Genomic DNA, 20,404 nt, shown 5'->3' with positions numbered 1-20,404 from the left:
ACTCCTGGCTGACTATGGTGGTATTAAACGTTGCCAGATGACGAAAGGCATTCCAGTCGGCATGATCGATCTTCCAACGTGGTATCCTCGACTGGTGACATTGTCTCCCATTTGAAATGGTGGATAACACGGGGAAGTGATCACTACCATAAAGGTTATCTTCAACCTCCCATGTACTCAGAGGCAGGAGGGAAGAGGAGCAGATGGAAAGATCAATAGCAGTAAATGTACGGGTAGCCGTGTGGAAAAAGGTGTTAGATCCCACATTTAGAAGGGCCAGATCATTGTTTTCAAGCAATCGCTCGATAATCCGACCCCTTCTGTTGATGTCAGAACTACCCCACAGCGGATTATGTCCATTAAAATCCCCTAATAATAGGAAAGGGGGTGGCAGTTGCTTAATGAGATCATCAAGGTCTGCCTGGGCGGTGTCGTTCCCAGGTGGCAAATAAATGGAGCAAACAGTTAGTAGGAACCCTACTGTAAGACGAACTGCTACAGCCTCTAGATTAGTGGTAAGAATCACAGCTTGAAAGGGGGTGTGGTTACCCACAAGGATAGAAACTCCTCCGTGGGCAGGTCCATCCCCAGCTCTGTCTCTGCGAATAACTGAGCAGTTACGTAAGTAAGGATCTTCATTTGCCGTTAAATATGTCTCCTGTAAGCAAAAGCAAGTTGGTTCATGCTTACTCAGGAGAGCCTTGATGTCATCTCTATTTCTACGAAATCCACGGCAATTCCATTGGAGAAATTTAAATGTACCCATTATTTTGATTTACTGGGTCCGTCTGGTGGCTTCCGAAGGGCTGAGGGCTTCATTTTCTCAGTCCTGGGTTTATCTCTCTTTGGAAAGACTGGACGTTGGCCTGTATCCATTTCTTCTTCGTCTTTCGCAAAGAGTTCCAGGACAGGGTCGTCCTGTACCTCCTTATTTTCGACATCCATTGTCTCTTGAATTGTAGATGTCTGCTCCCCTTTCTTCTTGGTTTCTTTAGTACTCTGTTTTGGAAGTGGTGGAGCACTAGGAGGTACGGATATAGCAGTGGCGGCTGACTGTGATTTTTGGGTGGGCTTTTCGGAACTTAATAAATAGCGCGCAATGGGGGTAAAAGACTCCCTTGGTGGAATACTCATATCAGTCTGAGTACCAATGGTACTTTTCCCAGAAGCTTTCTGGGCATATGAGGGCTTGGCGCTATTTATAGGTTGGATGCGTCTTCTGGCCTCCTGATAGGAGATGTTTAGCTCTGTTTTTAGTTTCTGAATTTCCTTCTCCTCTTTCCACCGCTGGCATGCTCGAGAGTATGCAGGGTGTTCCCCTTGGCAGTTTGTACAACTTGGCTTAGAAGCTAAACATTCCTTGCTCTCATGGTCTTTAGCACCACAGCGAGCACAGGCGGGGTTGCCACGACAAGCTGTTTGAGAGTGGCCATACTTTTGGCATTTAAAGCACCTCAGTGGGTTGGGGATATAAGCCCTCACTGGGCAGTTTAAATAGCCTGCTTTTATGGAACTTGGAGGCCGTGGGGTGTTAAACGTTACGATGAGAACTCGGGTAGGGACGAGATTCCCATCCTTCCGCATCGATATTCTTTTGACAGCCGTCACTCCTTGCTCTTTAAGTTCAGAGCAGATCTCTTCTTCAGAAACATGAAGAAGATCCCACTCTGATATGACACCGCGTGAGAAATTCAAGGTTTTATGGGGAGTAACGATGATCGGTAATCCCCCTAAAGATGTGGCTTTCAGTAGTTGCTGTGCATGTTTTTGGCTTGCAGCCTCAACTAAAATGTCTCCAGAACGTAGCCTTTTGACAGATTTTGGGGATCCTGTCAACCCTTCTAATCCTTTCTGGATGAAAAAGGGTGACATTTTCCCGAGTGCCTGCTCTCCGGTGGAATGGAGAATGAGGAAAAGCGGTGTGACAGATGGTGGTGTATCCTCAGTTCTGGCTCTTTTTGCACAAGTATTTTCTGTGGTTTCGTCTCGGTTAGGTAGGGGCCTTGTTGGGGCCCCAGAAGAAATAGAATTTAAATTACTCATAAGAGTAAAGAAAAAGTGTCTGATGCCTAAGTACCTCACCCACCACGGAGCCCTACGAGGGGGCGCCCACTCGTGAACTAGCAGGTACTGCGTACACGAATGGGACGCCGAGTTCGCTTAGAACACCATACCCACGTTACCAATAAGTCTTTATCCCGTCCCAGGACCATAGGGAGGGAGACTTATTGGAACGCAGTTGACCCTAGCAGTATAATACCACCCGCCGATTGATCCCAGTCGAGCCGGTCCGGGACCACCCGTCTCGTCGAAGCAGGGGCCAAAGTGGTGTATTAAGGCTGGGCCCCTCAACCACCAGGATCCCCCTTTCCGCTTCCACGGGTCGCGGCGCACGGCTGCACACGCCGGATTCCAATGTTGTAACCCTGGAACCAAGGTATGGGCGTTGGATCCCAGTGATGCTAATCTGGAAAACCAGCAGCATCACTGGGAGGTCCCCTCACCACGTACAGGTGCCCACGTCGAGGGGCCTGCTATGCCTTCATCAATATCATTAATAAATATAGAATACAAAAATGGGCCCAACACTCAATCCTGGGAGGGGGGGGGGCACCATTAACACTGAATCCATTATTTTCAGTGGAACAGAAGTCAAGCTAACGGGTCCATAATTATCCATACTGCCCTTTGTGAATTGGGGATACATTTCCATATGTCCAGTCCATAGGACCACCCCTGAATCTAAGGATGCTCTCATAATGAGATGGATAGATGAAATTCATGAGTTTGTGGGTAGTAAATGGATGGCTATTGCACAAAACAAAATGAACTGGAAAGCTGTTGGAGAGGCCTTCATCCTGCAGTGGATTGAAAATGGCTGATGATGAGGGGCGTTCAATAAATTATTTACCTAAGGTATTTTCCAAAGTTATATTTAAATGATTCATCATATTCCTACATATCTCAACTCGAATCATGTTGATTTTGATTCCACTGTTTTTAGGTTCTGCTGCTGTAACAAAAAGAAGGAAGATACCTGTATTAAATTATGGATTTGCTGAAATTGGAGCAATGTTCAGTTATCAAGTTTCTTACCAAAGAAGGAAATGGGCCAAAGGCCATTCATGAAAAGACGGTGGCTGTGTATGGCAAGAGTGCACCTTCAGAGTACCAGATGAAATTCTGGTCAAAACAATTCAAGTGGGGTAGAGAGTCCATCGAAGATGATCCATGTCCAGGAAGGCCTGTCACAGTGACCACTTCAGAAATGTTCCAAGTTGTGGAAACCATTGTGCTGAATGAGACGTTTACAGGTGTCCCTAATCTCTAGGGAATGTGACATATCTGAGGGAACAGTTATAACAATTCTCCACGAACAGAACATTTGCCGATAACGAAGGTCAGTGCAAGGTGGGTGGGTGCCCAAATTTCTGACCTCTGTGCAGAAGCAATTCAGAGTATGATTAAAGGAAAAAGAAAATAACAACACAGTATACATCCAGTGACAAATTTTAATGACTAAAAATGGAGCTTTCAGGGTAGACGGACCCTTTCTTCAGCATTATAACGTATACAGATTCTAATAGAATATGGATGTTAGAAATAAAAATTTAACAGATACAAGAGTTGTGCATGCTCTGGTGCATACATGGCCACGTGATTGAGCATTCATATACCAGATTGGCATTCACTGTTGGTACATGGACATGTGTGGGTTTGCTGCCAGCATTTGTCGAACTTCAAGACAGTTGATTTCAAGGTAGGGTGTAGTCTCGTGCCCTTGCAGTGATTCAAGGTTCTTGAATTGTTTGATATGTTTAACGATTCTAGCCAAAGGCGGTGGCAAAAGTGCTGAGATTGGTCGATCACTTCGTAATCGCGTTTAGGGTTAAGGTCATGGTGGGTCGAGTGCAATTGCGGAGTGGTCAGTGTCACCAGGGCGGATTGATCTGTCATTCTCTGCAAGTCGGTCTTGAAGGCGTCTCGAGCTCTCCCCTATATAGCAACTGCCACAATCTTTGCAACTTGCCTACATATGAGCTGTCTAAGTACATTGTGCGACTCCTTTCACCTCTAGTGGGAAATGCCGTCCACAATGTCACCAACAGCGAGGAATTTATTCGCCTAATTAAAGAACTTACAATCCCTGACAATGAGATTATGGCATCGTTTGATGTCATGTCTCTGTTTACATTGATTCCAGTCCAACAGGCCGTTAACTGCACCAAGCGACTTCTAGAGAATGACTCAAACCTACCGAGTAGAATATCGCTATCCACAGAGGGCATCTGTACTGCCCTCAACCTATGCTTGTCAGGCAGCGTCATTACCTTCGAAGTTTTCCTATACAAGCAGGTACACGGTACAGCGATGTATGTCCCTGTCAGCTCCATCATTGCCAACATCGCTATGGAGGAATTAGAGGAACACATATTCCTAAGCCTGCCTGTACCCATTACAATGTGGTGCAGACACTTCGATGACATCTTCACCGTCATCCCACATGGTTCAGAGACAGCACTGCTAGAGTACCTCAATTCTCTATCGCTATTCATCCAGTTCACTTTAGAACTAGAAGTGAATGGGTCCCTTCCGTTTTTAGCTGTTTTAGTAAAGCGGGTGAGCCCATGCCTGGAAACCTTTGTATACTGTAAACCAATGCGGTGCAGGCAGTTTACTAACTACAGATTGGGCCAAGCCTCTTGGTCATCTAAACTCCACTGCGCGTGCTCTATTCTCCCGAGCTTGGAGCCACTCCAGCTGAGAGGAAGCTAGGTGCACTGAGATTTCTAGAGTAAAAACTGACCTGGCCAATTGTGTTACCCAACCCATATATTAGACAACTGCTTGCTACAAGCGCAAGAGCTTACTACCCGCCTGAGGCCGTCGTCGTCCCCACATGACAATATGCCTACAGCCTATATTCCCTACTATCCGGGCACGTTGGACCCGATTTTGAAAATCCTCCGGGAACACCATATAAAATGCGTACAACTACCTGGTAGGAGCTTACGTTCTCTGATTTCTAATGTGAAAACTCCAGTTGCCCCTCTTTTGCAAAGCGGAGTGGTGTACCGCAAAGGTTGTGGCAGTTGCTATATAGGGGAGAACTAGAGAGGCCTTCAAGACCGCCTCGCAGAGTATGACAGATCGATTCGGCTTGTGACACTGACCACTCTGGAATTGCAGAACATTTCAGGTTGACCCAACATGACCTTAACCCTAAATGTGATTACGAAGTTATTGACCAATCCCAGCACTTCCGCCACCGCCTTGGCTAGAATCGTTAAACATCATGCAATTTAAGCACCGCCGCATATCCCTGGAGCCATATTGCTCCAGGGATATGCAGTGGTCATTCCCTGACTTTTCCGCATCCTCCGTATTTGGTGGTCACGGGCTCGAACCCCGGTCTAATCAAGGTGAACCTTGAATCGTTGCAAGGGCACGAGACTACACCCTATCTTGGAATCAACTGTCTTGAAGATCAAACGCCGGCAGCAAACCAACACACTCCAGTGTACCAACAATTAATGCCAACCTAGTATATAAATGCTCAATCATGCGGCCATATGCACCAGGGAATGCACAACTCTTGTATCTGTTAAATTTTTATCTCTAACGTCTATATTCTGTTAGAATCATATACGTTATAATGCTGAAGAAACTGTCCATTTACCCTGAAAGCTCCATTTTTAGTCATTGGATGTATACTGTATTGTTATTTTCTTTTAGTCATGGAATCCAGTACCACAGGCCCTTTATCATTTATCACAGTATATTGTTGTTGTTTGGTTTTTAGGAGCATTAGCAACTAAAGTCATATTGCTCCAGGGATATGCGGTGGTCATTCCCTGACCTTTCCGCATCCTCCGTATTTGGTGGTCACGGGTTTGAACCCCGGTCTAATCAAGAAGTGTGTGCTACGCTCTGCTGCTCCTGCCCACCTGGCTACGGAGGCGCCTTATCAGAGTATGACGTTGTGAGGAGCATTGAGAGCTTTATGGAAGAGATCATGAAACTTTCATCTCCAGAATCGTTAGGGGTGAGGAAACATGGGTTCATCACTGGGATCCTAAGACCAAGCAAGAATCAATGCAATGGAAGCACAAGGGTTATCCCCATCCAAAAAATTTCGGACACAACCTTTAGCTAGCATGATTATGGCCACCATTTTTTCGGATGCTGAGAGAATTTTACTTTCGCTACTTGGAACACGAGCAGGCAGTCACTGGAGAGTCATATGCATCTCTACTGTACAACCTAAGGAAAGTCATAAAGAAAAAACGTTTTGGAAAACTTTCCGGAAGTGTGCTGCTTATTCACGACAATGCATTAGTGCAGAGGTCACATGCTGTTGCTGCTGCTTTGAGACAGTTCAGATCTGCCTCCCCAGTGATTATTTCCTGTTTCGACACCTAAAGAAAAACATACGTGGCCATCACTTTGCTGATGATAATGAACTGAAGTCTGATGTTCCTGCATTCTTTGATGGAAAGGACGGAGAATTTTATTTGTCTGGTATTTCTTCATTGCCAAGAAAATGGAACAAGTGTATTGAAGGTTCAGGGGAGTTACATTGAAAAATAAAAAAAGATTTTTGCCTCTATCTCATTTTCATCAGGTGTAGGTAGATAATTTATTGAATGCCCCTCATAAGCCAAAATAGTGCTTCAAATCAACTTCCTTGCTGCTTCATTTTATTATTTTTAAAACAAGTGAATTCACGTTTATGTTGCTGTAATTTTGTATTTTCATAATTTAATCTGCAGAACATAACAAATTATCATTCTGATTGTTGCTTCCATTCCAACATTTTCTTCATCCAATGGTGATTTAGGTATCAGGAACTGGTTTCAAATCCATATTAAACTATAACCAGTTACATACATCACAAGTATACCCCAAATGAAATTATCATCAATTTTTCTTTTGATTTATTTATAGGCCTTGTTATAATTTATACTGGCATAGAAAAGAAATTTTGTTTAGGGTCATAAACCACTTGTAAATTTTTCTTTCGTTGTCATTATTCTCTCATTTGTTGTGGGGAGGTTTTAGCCATAAACTGGGAAGTCTCGGGATTTTCTTCTAATTTCTGTTTCTTGTGTTGATGATATTCTTTCATTAACTGTGCTGCAGCTTTTTTTTACTAGGGTTGGGAAGTCTCGGGATTTTATTTCTAATTTCTGTTTCTTACATTGGTGATATTCTCTTATACATTGGGCTGCAGCTTTAGCTGGATGCTGTTTACGTTTACTATTGTTTTCATAATGGCAGCACTGACTATATCTATCTCTTATATTATACACTTTTATAAATTGTTTAAGATGTTAAAGTTGGCTGACATTTTATTTGTTTGAACTAATCTAGAATATATTTTCTAAAGTGACTATAATTTCTCGCATATTATGGTCAAACAATTCACCTAATTGTTTGACCATAATAATATATATGCACGTGGACATCCTCTGTGTTGCAATTCAATTCGTTTGGAGGAGATTATATAACTTGAGCTGCAGATGTTATTATATGTTACTTTATTCCACCTTTTTGTAATGCTTTTTCATAATGCAAAGAGTCAACTAACCCCAATAAAGATGTTTTCAATGTTAAAACTGTCTGAGACCACTACAGTCACCTTCATGAAGGTAAAAGTCCTTTCCTTTGCCCTCAACAGTAATTATATCTTTAAGTAAATCTCACATCAATACACTGTGATCATGCCTCCCATTTGATCTTTTATCTGCAGATTCTTAATGCATGAGAAGTCACTGCTGATAATTAGATCAAGGGTGCTGTTTTCTTTCATTGCCTAACATGCTGGTTTGGAACACAGTCATCATATAAATTCACAAACATCTTGGTACTGTGTGACTATGCGTGAAAGAAAAATCTCTCCTTCACTCTCGTAGTACTGGAAAAAGAATAGCCACAAAGCTCCATGAGCTATGGTAAACAAAGGGGGAGCAGGAAACCAGAGGTCTGGTTACTAAAAGGTTTCTGCCACACTTGGTGACAATGGTTAGCCCAAAGCCACCCTAAGTGGTATGCCACTGGACTTTTTGCAACATTTATACTGACAGGTCACGGCTCCCTAAAGGCAAAACTAACGCCCTTAGGGCTGATTGATGACCCCAAACTACACCTGTGGTGAGAATGAAGACTGGGCACACATTCTATATCAATGTATAATTTTGAATCCCAGAGGAGAAGAGCATATGTTCTTCATAGAAGAGGAAAACTATACAGCCTTTACATCTTTCACACAGAAAGTATTCGAAATGCACAGAACTATGTAAAGAATGGCAATTCAGCTCCCCAGCAATTAAACAACAATGATGATAACCAGCTCAGGACCCTGGGTGTGTGCCAAGCCCATACTCGCCAGATGTGAATCCCTGGGGTCAAATGCATTAGTATTTAATTTACATTACACACCACAGCACCCCCCTGGTGTGTGAAAAAAAATATGAATGAGTAAAAAATATATATATATATATAATCTAACAGGAAAAAAAAATATATATATACACAGGGTGTTTCAGTTAAACGTTTCAGAACTTCTAAGAATGGTAGGGTACATCCTGACAACTCGAAATCATATAGCAATGTGGGGTCGGAAATGCTTTCCTGAAGCGGTGTTGTACACAGAAGCACCATAAAGAAAAGAGACCGTAAGTGAGAAATCGTTTTAATAATACATGAAAAGAAGCAAAAGGTACATGGATTAAAGTAGTGTTCGAAGTTTCTTCCACGGGCTACAATGCATGCCTCATCTCCGACGCATGGACATCCGAACATTTTGGAATACTCCAGGCGAATTTCGAATTTCTTCGGCAGCTACTGCGATTCTTGCAACCAGCTCCTCAGCATTGTCAACAGGGGTGTCATAAACTAGCGATTTCATATGACCCCAGAAATAAAAATCAAGACATGATAGGTCGGGTGACCGAGCAGGCCAACGCATGGGACCACCACGTCCGATCCACTGTTGACCAAATGTGACATCCAGGTAGTTACGAACATCTCCGCTATAATGGGCAGGGGCTCCATCGTGTTGGAACCACATTGTCTGTTGCGTCGATGCAGAAATCTGTTCATCTCTCAAAAGTTGTGGCAATACTTACTGCAGAAAGATCAAGTAGATAGGTCCGGTTAGACGACACGGTAACAGGTAAGGTCCGATGAGGTGATCTCCCATAATACCGGCCATACATTGACCGAAAATCGAATCTGTGCTGCACGACGTCGTATTGCATGCGGGTTCTCGACCGCCCAGATATGGTCGTTATGTGTGTTGAAAATTCCTTCCCTTGTGAAGGATGCCTCATCGGAAAATAACACTTCAGCAGGAAAAAGGGGATTTGTAGCACATTTTCCAAGGTACCACTGTGCGAAAGCAATACGAGGTGCATAATCCTCCGGTTACTGTGTCTGGACACGCTGCACGTGAAACGGATGCATATCTTGTTCTCGGAGAATCCTCCAGACGCTGCAATGGGAAACCCCGACTGCGTTTGCTAGACTTCGTGTACTCGTTCTTGGATTCCCCTGTACATGCTGCAGCACATTCTGTTCGATGGCTGGAGTCCGTGCTGTTCTTACCCTGTCCCTGTCAGCTCTTTCAAATGAACCTCTCTCTCAGCTAACCTCTGGTGCAATCTTGCAAAGAAATTATGACTGGGAATACGCCTCGTCGGATATCGTTCCGCGTACAAACGCTGTGCGGCTGGCCCACTACAATTTGCAGCCCCATACGCCAAATGCATATCGGCTAACACTGCGTTCGTGTAATCATCCATCCTACTAACTTGGCGTTCTTGATCAAGAAATTCGAAATTCGCCTGGAGTATTCCAGAATGTTCGGATGTCCATGCGTCGGAGATGTGAGGTGTGCATTGTAGCCCGTGGAAGAAACTTCGAACACTTACTTTAATCCATGTACCTTTTGCTTCTTTTCATGTATTATTAAAACGATTTCTCACTTACGGTCTCTTTTCTTTATGGTGCTTCTGTGTACAACACCGCTTCAGGAAAGCATTTCCGACCCCACATTGCTATATGATTTCGAGTTGTCAGGATGTACCCTACCCCTCTTAGAAGTTCTGAAACGTTTAACTGAAACACCCTGTATAAAATATAAGAAAAAAAGTATAAAAATAGAATGCAAGTAGAGAGAGAGAATGCAGATTATGAATGAAGTAAATGTCTGTCTCTCCTACACTCCACTGTGAGTGAACATATCCTACCCCCAGAGCAGGATGGGCAGTTTGACCATCCTAATGGAATCGACACAACATGGTATCTGGTGATCTGAACTGGGTACTCAAACCCAGTTCCCTTTAAAACCCATCCCCAGACAGGGGGAAAGGAGACGGGTGTCTGTCTCTTTCCCTCCCTGCCTCAGTCATTCTTCGCCTGGTGAGGTTCATTCCCATTGACCTCTTTGGGTATGCCTACTCTGTGTTTCCACCCTTCTAACTGTTTCCCCCCCACCCACTCTAACAAAACCAACCAAGTACGCTTCCTTAACAATGCCGCCAAATTCTAATCGTCTAATTTCAACCACTTTCTTGAAAATCTCTTTTGGCCTATCCAAATTCTAGCGCTTTTTTTTTTTTTTTTTTTAATATATATAGGCCTTGTCACCGAAATCCTTGGAAATTAGGTGGCAGGGCCTACCAGAGTAATTAAATAATACTGGGTGCATGACCTGCCTCCTTGTGGCAAAGTGTGGGCAACAGTCGGTCCCAATGGCTAAATGATCAGAGAAGCAACAGAACATAACACTACATGACATTCCACTCCCCCACACACTTTTTAAATCTCTGGCCTCCACAGAGTTCTGTGTCACAAAAACAGAGTACACAATGCAGAGATGGGGAAACCCCTGGTGCCGTCAGACAATTAACACACTTTACACTAGTATTGGAGAAGTGTGGAGACCTGGTGCCGTCAGACAACTAAGACAGTACAGCAGGCCCCCGTTTTATAACGCGGTTCGCTTTACGCTGATTCGCTATAACGCTGTCACAGATCACTATAATGCTCTTTTACATATTGCATTTTTGGCATATTTAACTAAATCATTTCATTTGATGGAGTCGATAGCTTGAAAATGAATATAAAAATATGGTTAAAACGTTTACACGCCGACTTGAGAAATTTTCCCATGCTCAGTGAAATTTTATCGAACGCTAATTTAATTGCAGTACAGTGACTTGTTATGAGATCAACATTTTAAAAAATGATCAAGTATATTGCTTGTAATATTTGCGTTATATGCATTTATCCGAAGTCTAGTCATCACTCAGTACAGTATTAGACATCGTGCGTAATGGACAGTTTACTTGGACATTGTATCGTAATTACAGTAATGCAACCAACGCAGTTACATTTGCAAAGAGTTAATAATGGCCGATAAGAATGAAAAAGCAACATCTGGCGCAGTACGAAGTCTATAAATGTAAGAAAAAGACTGAATTTGAAAATTAAATTAGACGTTTTGAAGTGAATCGATTCTGGTCAAAGACAAGCGGATGTGTGCCATAATTTAGGGCTCTGCAAGTCCTAAATTATGTAAGAACTGTAAGAACAATTATAAAAAAGAATTAATTTTAGCAGTGGGAAAGATAGCTGTTCCACTGCAAGCAACTAGGGCTAGGCTGGCTATTAGGATTGAAATGGAAACACTAACTAATTTTATTGAAGATAATATCCAATGCAGAATTCAGTTAAGTTAAATATTATAAAAAAATAATAATAAAAAAAAAAAAAAAAAAAGAGAAAAATTAGCCTATATGATGATCTGAAGAAAACACACCTAAAAAAAAAAAAAAAAATTGGAACCATTTAAAACTAGTAAGGGCTGGTTGAATAGATTTAAAATCCAGGGAGAAACCACAAGTACAGATCAAGGAGCCGAAACTTTAAAAAAAAACTTGTTAAAATTGTTGAAGAGGGGTATTATGTGTTATACTTCTCAACAAATTTTTAACATAGATGAAGCGGGACTTTTGTGGAAACGAATGCCTAAAAGAAGTTTCACATTGAAAGAATAAAAAAACATGCCAGGTTTCAAAGTGGCGAAGGATCGGTTGACTTTATTGTTGGGTGGTAACACTGGGGGGGATTTAAAATTAATACCCCTTTTAGTTTATTTGGAAGAGGGCCAAAATTCAACCCAAAATCGACACATTTTTCATGATTAAATTCAACAGTTAAATTAAATCAATTTAGATCAATTAAATTAATGATTTTAATTGGAATTTTAAGTTTAATTTTGATACGTAAGTAGTTACTACATAATTATAAATGTATGTAATGCAGACTATTTTATATGTACAGATATTTGAATATTAAATATTTTGACCGACATTTGTGCATCTTTTCACCACCGTTTATTATTGATTAGGAAATATCCTGTGGCACCGACCGCAACTCACAAATACAGTAAACCCCTGCTATTCGCGGTATCTGTATTCGTGGTTTCGCAATCACGAATTTAATATAAAATGAAACCTAAAAAAATGTGAATTTTAAAGCGCCGTGAATATTTCCCGCCATAAAAAAACATGGGCGTGGCTAAAATTATCTTTCCCGGTCAAAAGAGCGCTCAGTTGGTGGGGAGAGAGGGGTGACAAAATCGCGAGCGTGGATGTTTCTCGCTAATACTTGTTCAGTATGTGTTATGTGCTTGTCATGGAAGGTTTTGTTGTTTGCTTTTAATTTATATGCTTATAAATTGAATAAATTTATCAATTTATAAATTGATATGCTTACAAAAGTGATAAATCTACCGTTTTGCAGTGTAAAACAGACTTTTTCGAGTGTATTAACGGAAGAAAGTGACTTTATTGTGGACAAGTTCTTTCTAACCAGTACAAAAATATGGCTACGAATAACAAGGGAAATGTGAAAAGATCAAAGAAGGCGACGACATTAGCGAATAAAATTGAGTTATTAGACAAAATTTCTAATGGTGAAAGTGTCTCCTCAGTGGCAAAACATTATAAAATCAATGAGTCAACGGTACGATCAATCAAAAAATCAGAAATAAAAATCCGCCGTAGTGTTCGTGAAAAGGCGCTACTTGCTTCAAAAATTTGCTCTGTAACTCGTGATGTTAAATTAGAAAAAAATGGAAAAGGCTTTAAATCTGTGGATAGAAGACCAAACTCAAAATAAAATTCCGTTAAGTTCACTCATCATTCGTGAAAAAGCAAAACTCCTTTATCAACACTTTAGCAAAACTGGTGATAGCACTGGCGGGATAAGTTTTTTAGCTTGCAAAGGCGCTAGTTTGAAAGATTTGTTTGAAATTTCTAATAAATATTACATTTAATATTAAATTGTTTCTTATTTTCATTTCAATGCCATATGCTTGCATTTCACTATGTACTGTCTATGTACATAGTCATATTATGAAGGTACATATAATACATACATAGACAAAATTTTAGACTAGTTTTTCTTATATATTACACACTTTGGAATGGAACCCCTTTATTACTATGGGAGCCATAACTCAGTATTCGCGTTTTCGGTATCCACAACATTTCTCAGGAACATAACCCCCGCAAATAGCGGGGGTTTACTGTACATATGTTACCTTATGGGAATGCGGCACTTGCTTAGCGCTGATTCACTTAGCGCTCTGTTTTTCCGGAACGAATTATCAGCGTTAAGTGGAAGTCACCTGTACTAGAGAAGTTCAGTACAGATGACTTTCCAAGCTTCTTTATGCTCCTGTGTCAGCATTTTCGGGACCCACCAGGCGCAAACCTTGTTGTAGCCTTTATGATGGTTATCACAGCAGGTTTCCCTTTACATACTGAATCACGCAATTCACATGTTGTGATGCGGCAGTCATTTCAATTCACGCATCGATCTGGCTCTTGCTGTGCTTATGTTATACCAAACCGACTGCATGAGACTAACCCAAAATTCCAGTTATTATCTGGAAAGTTAAAATCACCCATTATAAGACCTGATTTACTAGCCCACTCTATTTACCTGCATAGTTGATCATTACACCAGTCACAGCTATTAGGCCTATTACTTGCTCTGACCCTCATTTCTGTTTTCCCAGTGTTTACGTCACACCAAACCGACTCAACACTGCACTGGCCAACAATTTCCACTGGATTCATCACCTTAAATTTTATGTGCTTCTTAACATAACCTATCCCCCTCCTGTCCTTTTTTGTTACATAATGTACTGTTCATATTCAAATTCTGAATGCCTTATATTTTTCATGTAACAAAAAATAAAAATTAACCAGAGAATTATAAGAGCCAGCTACCAAATCATTCATTATCCACACCTACAAGGGAAGATGTATTAGTATTAGTAATTGCCGCATGGTGCAAGAAAGCCTATGGCTTATGCTGCACCAGCCAAAAAAAAAAAAAAAAAAAAAAATCTGAACAAAACAATGATAAAAACAAAAACAAAAAATAAATAATAATAATTAATAAAACAGATGACCTTTGAATTTCCCCAAACTGTCGGTCTCTACCACCCATGAAGGCAACTTATTCCAATAATTTATAACACTGACTAAAATAAAACTTCCTGCAATCCAATCTAAACATTTCCCCCTGTAACTTGAATTTATGTCCCCTAGTTCTAGCATCATTTATAATCTTGAAAATTTCATCCTCATTCATTTTATTGATGCCTCTCAGAGCCTTAAACACCTCAATCAAATCTCCTCTAAGGTGTCTAGTTTCCAAACTCTGCAACCCACATATTCGAATTCTTTCTTCATAAGTACGCCCTTTTGCTGATCTCACAAGGCGAGTTACCCATCTTTGCATCCTTTCAAGAAGCTCGATGTCTTTCTTTAGGTGCGGTCTCCATATTTGAACACAGTATTCCAAGTGTGGTCGAACATAAGCCTTATATAATGGGATTATCACGTCCCTATTTCTACTTGCAAAAGTTCGATAGATCATCGATAGGACACCATGGGCTTTCCTTGCAACCTGTTTACAATGCTCAGAGAATTTCATGTCTGACTGTATCGTAACGCCCAAGTCCCTTTTTCCTCCAGTACTGGGTTTAGTTTAACTCCACCAAGTGAATAAGTTATTTTGAGATTACTGTTTCCCAGGTGTAATACCTTACACTTTGTTGGATTAAAGCATAGCTGCCATTTTTCTGACCATTCCTGAAGGCTATCTAGGTCTCTCTGAAGAAGCTCAGCTTGACAGTGATCATTAACTACTCTACCAATTTTAACATCATCTGCAAATTTAGACATCACGCCCTCTATCCCTTCATCAATGTTGTTTATGAAAATTAAAAACAACAGTGATCCTAATACTGATCCTTGGCGAACCCCACTTCTTACATCAACCCAATCTGAGGAATAGCCATTTATCACAACCCTCTGCCTCCTGCCCTGAAGCCATCCTTCTATCCATCTAAGGATTTTCCCAGTGATTCCAACCTGTTCCAGCTTATAAAGCAACCGCTCATGTGGGACTGAGTCAAAAGCTTTGCTGAAATCTAAATAAACAATGTCGAAATTATTCCCTAAATCCAGCTCGTGAGTGACCCTTTCGAAATAGCGAACCAGATTTGTTAAACATGATTTTCCCTTTACAAAACCATGCTGAGTATCCTTGAGAATTTCAATTCGATCCAAATGATTCTGAATACCACCCTTGATCATTGCCTCCATGATTTCCCCTACTACTTAAGTCAGACTGACAGGTCAATAATTTCCAACTTCACTTTTAGAGCAACCCTTATGTATGGGAGATACATTTGCACTTTTCCAATCCAAGGGAATCTCCCCAGAGTCTAGTGATGCTTGCATAATTAGCCTCAATGGTTCAATGCACTCGCTTGCTGCCTCCCTTAACATTATAGGGTATATTCCATCAACTCCAGGAGCCTTACTGGTCTGTAGGCTCGAAAGTTTTTTCATTAAATAATCTTGCGAAATTTCAATATCATTAATTTCATATTTTTTAACTTCGTTCCCACAATTTCTCATTGCCACAAAAGGTTTTTCATTTGTAAATATCGATGCAAAATAACTGTTGAGTTCACCTGCAACGGCAGCTGGTGTATTTAATACTATCCCCTTTCGCTTACGTAAAGGTCCGATCTGGTTTGTCCTGCTCTTTTTGGCATTTATATATGTGAAGGATTCTTTATCCCCCCTCTTTGCTCTGTTTGCTAGTGATTTCTCATAAACTGCCTTTTCCTGTCGAATCTTTTCTGTGGCTCTATTACACATCACCTTGTAGCTGTTATAGGCTTCAGTACTTTTTATTGCTCTGTAACCTTTCCATGCCACCCTTTTCTGCTCAAGTAATGTGGCAACTTCACTATTCATCCAACTTGGAACCCTCCTCGTGGAGTATTTTTTTAATGGTACGCATTCAAGGCGTCTGTGATTAATGTTTTAAAAGCGTACCACAGTTCAAATATATTCATTTTCTACACGATATCTACCCAGTTAATAGAGGCCATGTAGTACCTTTAGGGCATCGTAATTTCCTTTTCTGAAATTAAAACCCATTCCTTTGCCTTTTACTTCTGCTACCTCTCTCGTCATCATCCACCGTAGAACTCTGTGATCACTTCCTGCTACTGGTTCCTCTACTGTCAGCACTGTTATGTCATCTGATTCCTGTGTGATGATGAGGTCTAGGATATTCTTTTCTCTAGTACTTTCCTTGACATGTTGTTACAAATAACAGTCATCTAGTTGATTTAAAAATTTTGTTCCCCATGTCGAGTTTCCTTACCATTTACTCCAATCAATTAGAGACAAATTGAAATCATCCATAATAAGGCATTGACGCTTACTTGCCCATTCCATTTGCATGTAGAGGCTTTTGTCATAATCTTCACGATCACCTGGTCTGTAGATTACTCCTACTCGCATTATACCTTTGGACGACAATGTGATGGAGAACAGCTAAAAACGGCATATTGGTACTAATGCACGATCCATTAATATATTTTATTTAGTATATTATAAAAAATTAAAATAAAAATACATGTTAACGTACCTTTTAAACCAGAATGGCAACTTTGTGCAGCAGAAAAATGATTTTTATTTAACCGAAAAATAGGAGAACGTTGTTGGATATCCACACTGGCACATACAGTACTTTCTCCATGCACAAAGAAGTTGAAGGCGAAAGCAAACTGCGGACTGAAAGAGTTAATGAGATTTAAACAAAAACAATTTGTTTTTAGGAAATAAGCATAAACAATCATTTTTCTTGTATTTTATTTTCACTGGTGAAAAATGCCTAGAAATTATAAAAAAAAAAAAAAAAAAAAAACCCCAACAAACACAAGTTTGTTAAGGTATGGAGTGCATTATATTTCAGGTGAGTTTGATTTTCCCCCTTAAATTAATTGGATTTTTATTCTTTTTATGTTATTAATGAAGTGAAAAGTAAATATAAGAGGACTGGTACGAAAGTAATGCCTCCTAATTTTTTGCTTTCAAATGTGGCAAAGCAGATCATTTTGCCTGTCAGTGAGTGGTCATTAGAATCTAGTTTCACCATACTCAGTGGCGCTATGATTGGTATCATGAGTGTAGCACACGGATATTTCAAAATGGTGGATGTTACAGATATACGTATCAAGCAAAGGGTAGTGACTGAATATCTTACCAATGATGAAGTAATGCCTATTTAAATCCATATGCATCACAAAAATATTTATGGTGACAATACTGTTGATGTGAGCAGTTAAACGTTGGGAAAGACATTTTAAGAGTGTAGAGTGTATTTAGTATCAAGCGACACCAGGGGGGTTCCCCCATCTCCGCGTTGCTTTCATTGTAGGTGTGCCAGTTCACTGGAAACGCCAGTGAACTGGCACTTTTAAATCTTCAGTTCACTGGAGATTTAAAAGTGTACGGATATTGTATACATATAGTGTTATGTACCATTGTTCTTCTGGCAATTTAGCTGCTGGACCCCTGCTGAGGCCCAACGCTCGCACTCAGCCCTGTGGAGGCAGGCCAGGTATATCAGCATTATAATTATTTACTCTGGCAGGTCCTGACACCTAAGGACCTGAGATTTCAGTGGCTAGGACCTTAAAAAAATAAAAATAAAAAATAAATTCATCTTTCGCTTTGGGGGGGGGGTAATAACGCTAGGATTTGAAAGGCCGAAATTATTGGCAAACAGTAATTTGGACATTCGCTTGTGTACAGATAGAGTAGGGGAGGGAGACAGATCTATGGGCTCAATAGGGAAGGCAACCCCAATAGGTTTTTTAAGAGTGGGGAAAGTGAGATTCTTGACAAGCCCTAAAGCGGCCACCCAGTAACATCAGTGAAAACAGACAAGAGCCAGATGCACTGATCAAAGAGGACTTCCACATCACAACATGTAATTTGAGCAATTCAGTAGGTATAGGGAAACCTGCTGTGATAACCATTAATGAAAATGCTGACATATGAGCATAAAGAAGCCTGGAAAGTTTACTGTACAGAACTTCTCTCGTACTATGAGAGTGAAGGAGAGATTTTTCTTTCACGCATAAGCACAGGAGATGAAACCTGGGTCCACCATTATGGCTCTGAAACGAAGAGACAGTCGATAGAGTGACACCATCAAAAAAAGTTCAAAAGACAGCCTTCTGTTGGTAAAGTCATGGCAACAGTGTTTTGGCACAAAGAATGGGGTCTTGCTTGTAGACTTCCTGGAGCATGGCACCCCAATCAACTCAGATTGATATGTGGAAACGTTGGAAAAGTTGAAAGCCTGCATCCGCAGAGTTTGACTGGACAAAAACCTTAATGATGTTCTTCTTCTCCATGACAATGCACAACCCCACACCAGTCTGTGCACGATAGAGGCCATTGAAAAATTGGGGTGCACCGTTCTTTCTCATCCCTCTCATAGTCCAGATCTTGCACCTTCCGATTATCACCTCTTTGGCCCGCTAAAGGATGCACTTCGTGGAATCCATTTTGCAGAAGACAACCAGCTCAAGCAGAGTGTCTGCAAAGCCCTCTTGGGGCAAGAGTAAGGACTTTACAGGATCGGAATACAGCATCTGACTCAGAGATGGCAGAAGTGCATAGAAAATGACGGTGACTTTGTGGAAAAATAAGTGTGTTTATTAATGATTGAGGATTAATTGTTGTCAACTATGGTGTTGATGTGAAAGGCATAGTAGTAGGAATAAAATTTTCTGAGGAAATCATAGGAGGCATTACTATTGTACCACTCCTTGTAGTTATCTCGTTATCAATTAATTACTAAGAATATAACTTTATAGAACACTTAATAAAGCTCTATTGTTTATGTTCTCTAAACTTAGCTGTTCAGTTTAATTACAACTGTATAATATTTATTACTCTTCTCTCATATAATTTTAAGTCTCTCTCTCTCTCTTCACAAGTGGTGGCATGTTCACAAGTCTTACATATCAATACATGCACAGGTTCTATACTAACAGTACTGCTTTAAAACTACATTTAATATATGGATTTCTATTTTTTCATATAACCTGTATGGACAAAAATAAAAAATAATAATAATAAAAATTAAATAAAAATTAAATAAAAATAAATAAACAAATAAAATAAAAAAGTAATTGCTAGATTTCTGCATCTGATTTTAATAAAATTTGGAATGGCATGCTAAATCTTTTTAAAGGTTCCAAATATAAAATTTCATGAAAATTCATCCACTGGGAGATCCGCTGTTAGATGTATATGAATATGGTGAAGACAACAGACACATATATGTGAATACACCCAATAAAAGGCACAGATATTATTTACTATTATGTTTTTAACTGAGTACTGTGAACCCAAATTTATGAGCATAAAACAAATAATAGCTGTGAATACTCTACTCAAATAATTATAATTTAATTAACAGAATTTATATGAAGGTAGGGAAAATCAGATATTACAATATTTGTAAATCTAAGCTTCTGCCCACCTGGCCTCCGCAGCCAGGTGGGCAGAAGCAGCAGTGCATAGCACATGCTTCTTGATTAGACCGGGGTTCGAGCCCGTGACCACCACATATCCTCGGAGCAATATGGCCTTAGTTGATAATGCTCCTAAAAAACCAAATAACAAATAACAACCAGACAGGGGACGACCACGTATCGGAACGGAGGTAGTGGATGAAGTGGCAGTTGCAATGGCTTCTAGCAATGTGAAATACTACCAGTCAGTAGTGCCTGCCAGAGGTGAGTCAAGAGACTTGAATCTTCCTTGGTCTACTGTATGTAAAGTGCTTTGAATAATTTTACGCTGGTTCCCTTACAAGATTCACATAGTGCAAGAACTTAAGCTTTCTGATCAGCAACAACGAATAGACTTTGCTCTATGATTTTTGACTCGTATGGAACTTGACAATATATGGGCTGGAATGATATCGTGGT

General features: G+C 40.4%; 1 protein-coding gene across 1 annotated transcript in view; it reads right to left on the bottom strand.

Annotated features, from left to right (window-relative positions):
* Positions 1–20,404, bottom strand: part of LOC150085870 (mediator of RNA polymerase II transcription subunit 13-like) — a 554,522-nt gene that overhangs the window by 460,841 nt on the left and 73,277 nt on the right. The window contains exon 5 of the mRNA XM_090374721.1: positions 17,041–17,186. Within this exon, the coding sequence (XP_090230847.1) occupies positions 17,041–17,186 (146 nt within the window). The remainder of the gene's footprint in view (positions 1–17,040; positions 17,187–20,404) is intronic.

Source organism: Mastigoproctus giganteus, chromosome 5 (assembly GCF_048544385.1).
Source record: "Mastigoproctus giganteus isolate SK-2022 chromosome 5, ASM4854438v1, whole genome shotgun sequence".
Lineage (NCBI taxonomy): Eukaryota > Metazoa > Arthropoda > Arachnida > Uropygi > Thelyphonidae > Mastigoproctus > Mastigoproctus giganteus.
The sequence above is the reverse complement of the archived record's forward strand: the minus strand, read 5'-3'. Positions and strand labels throughout refer to the sequence as shown.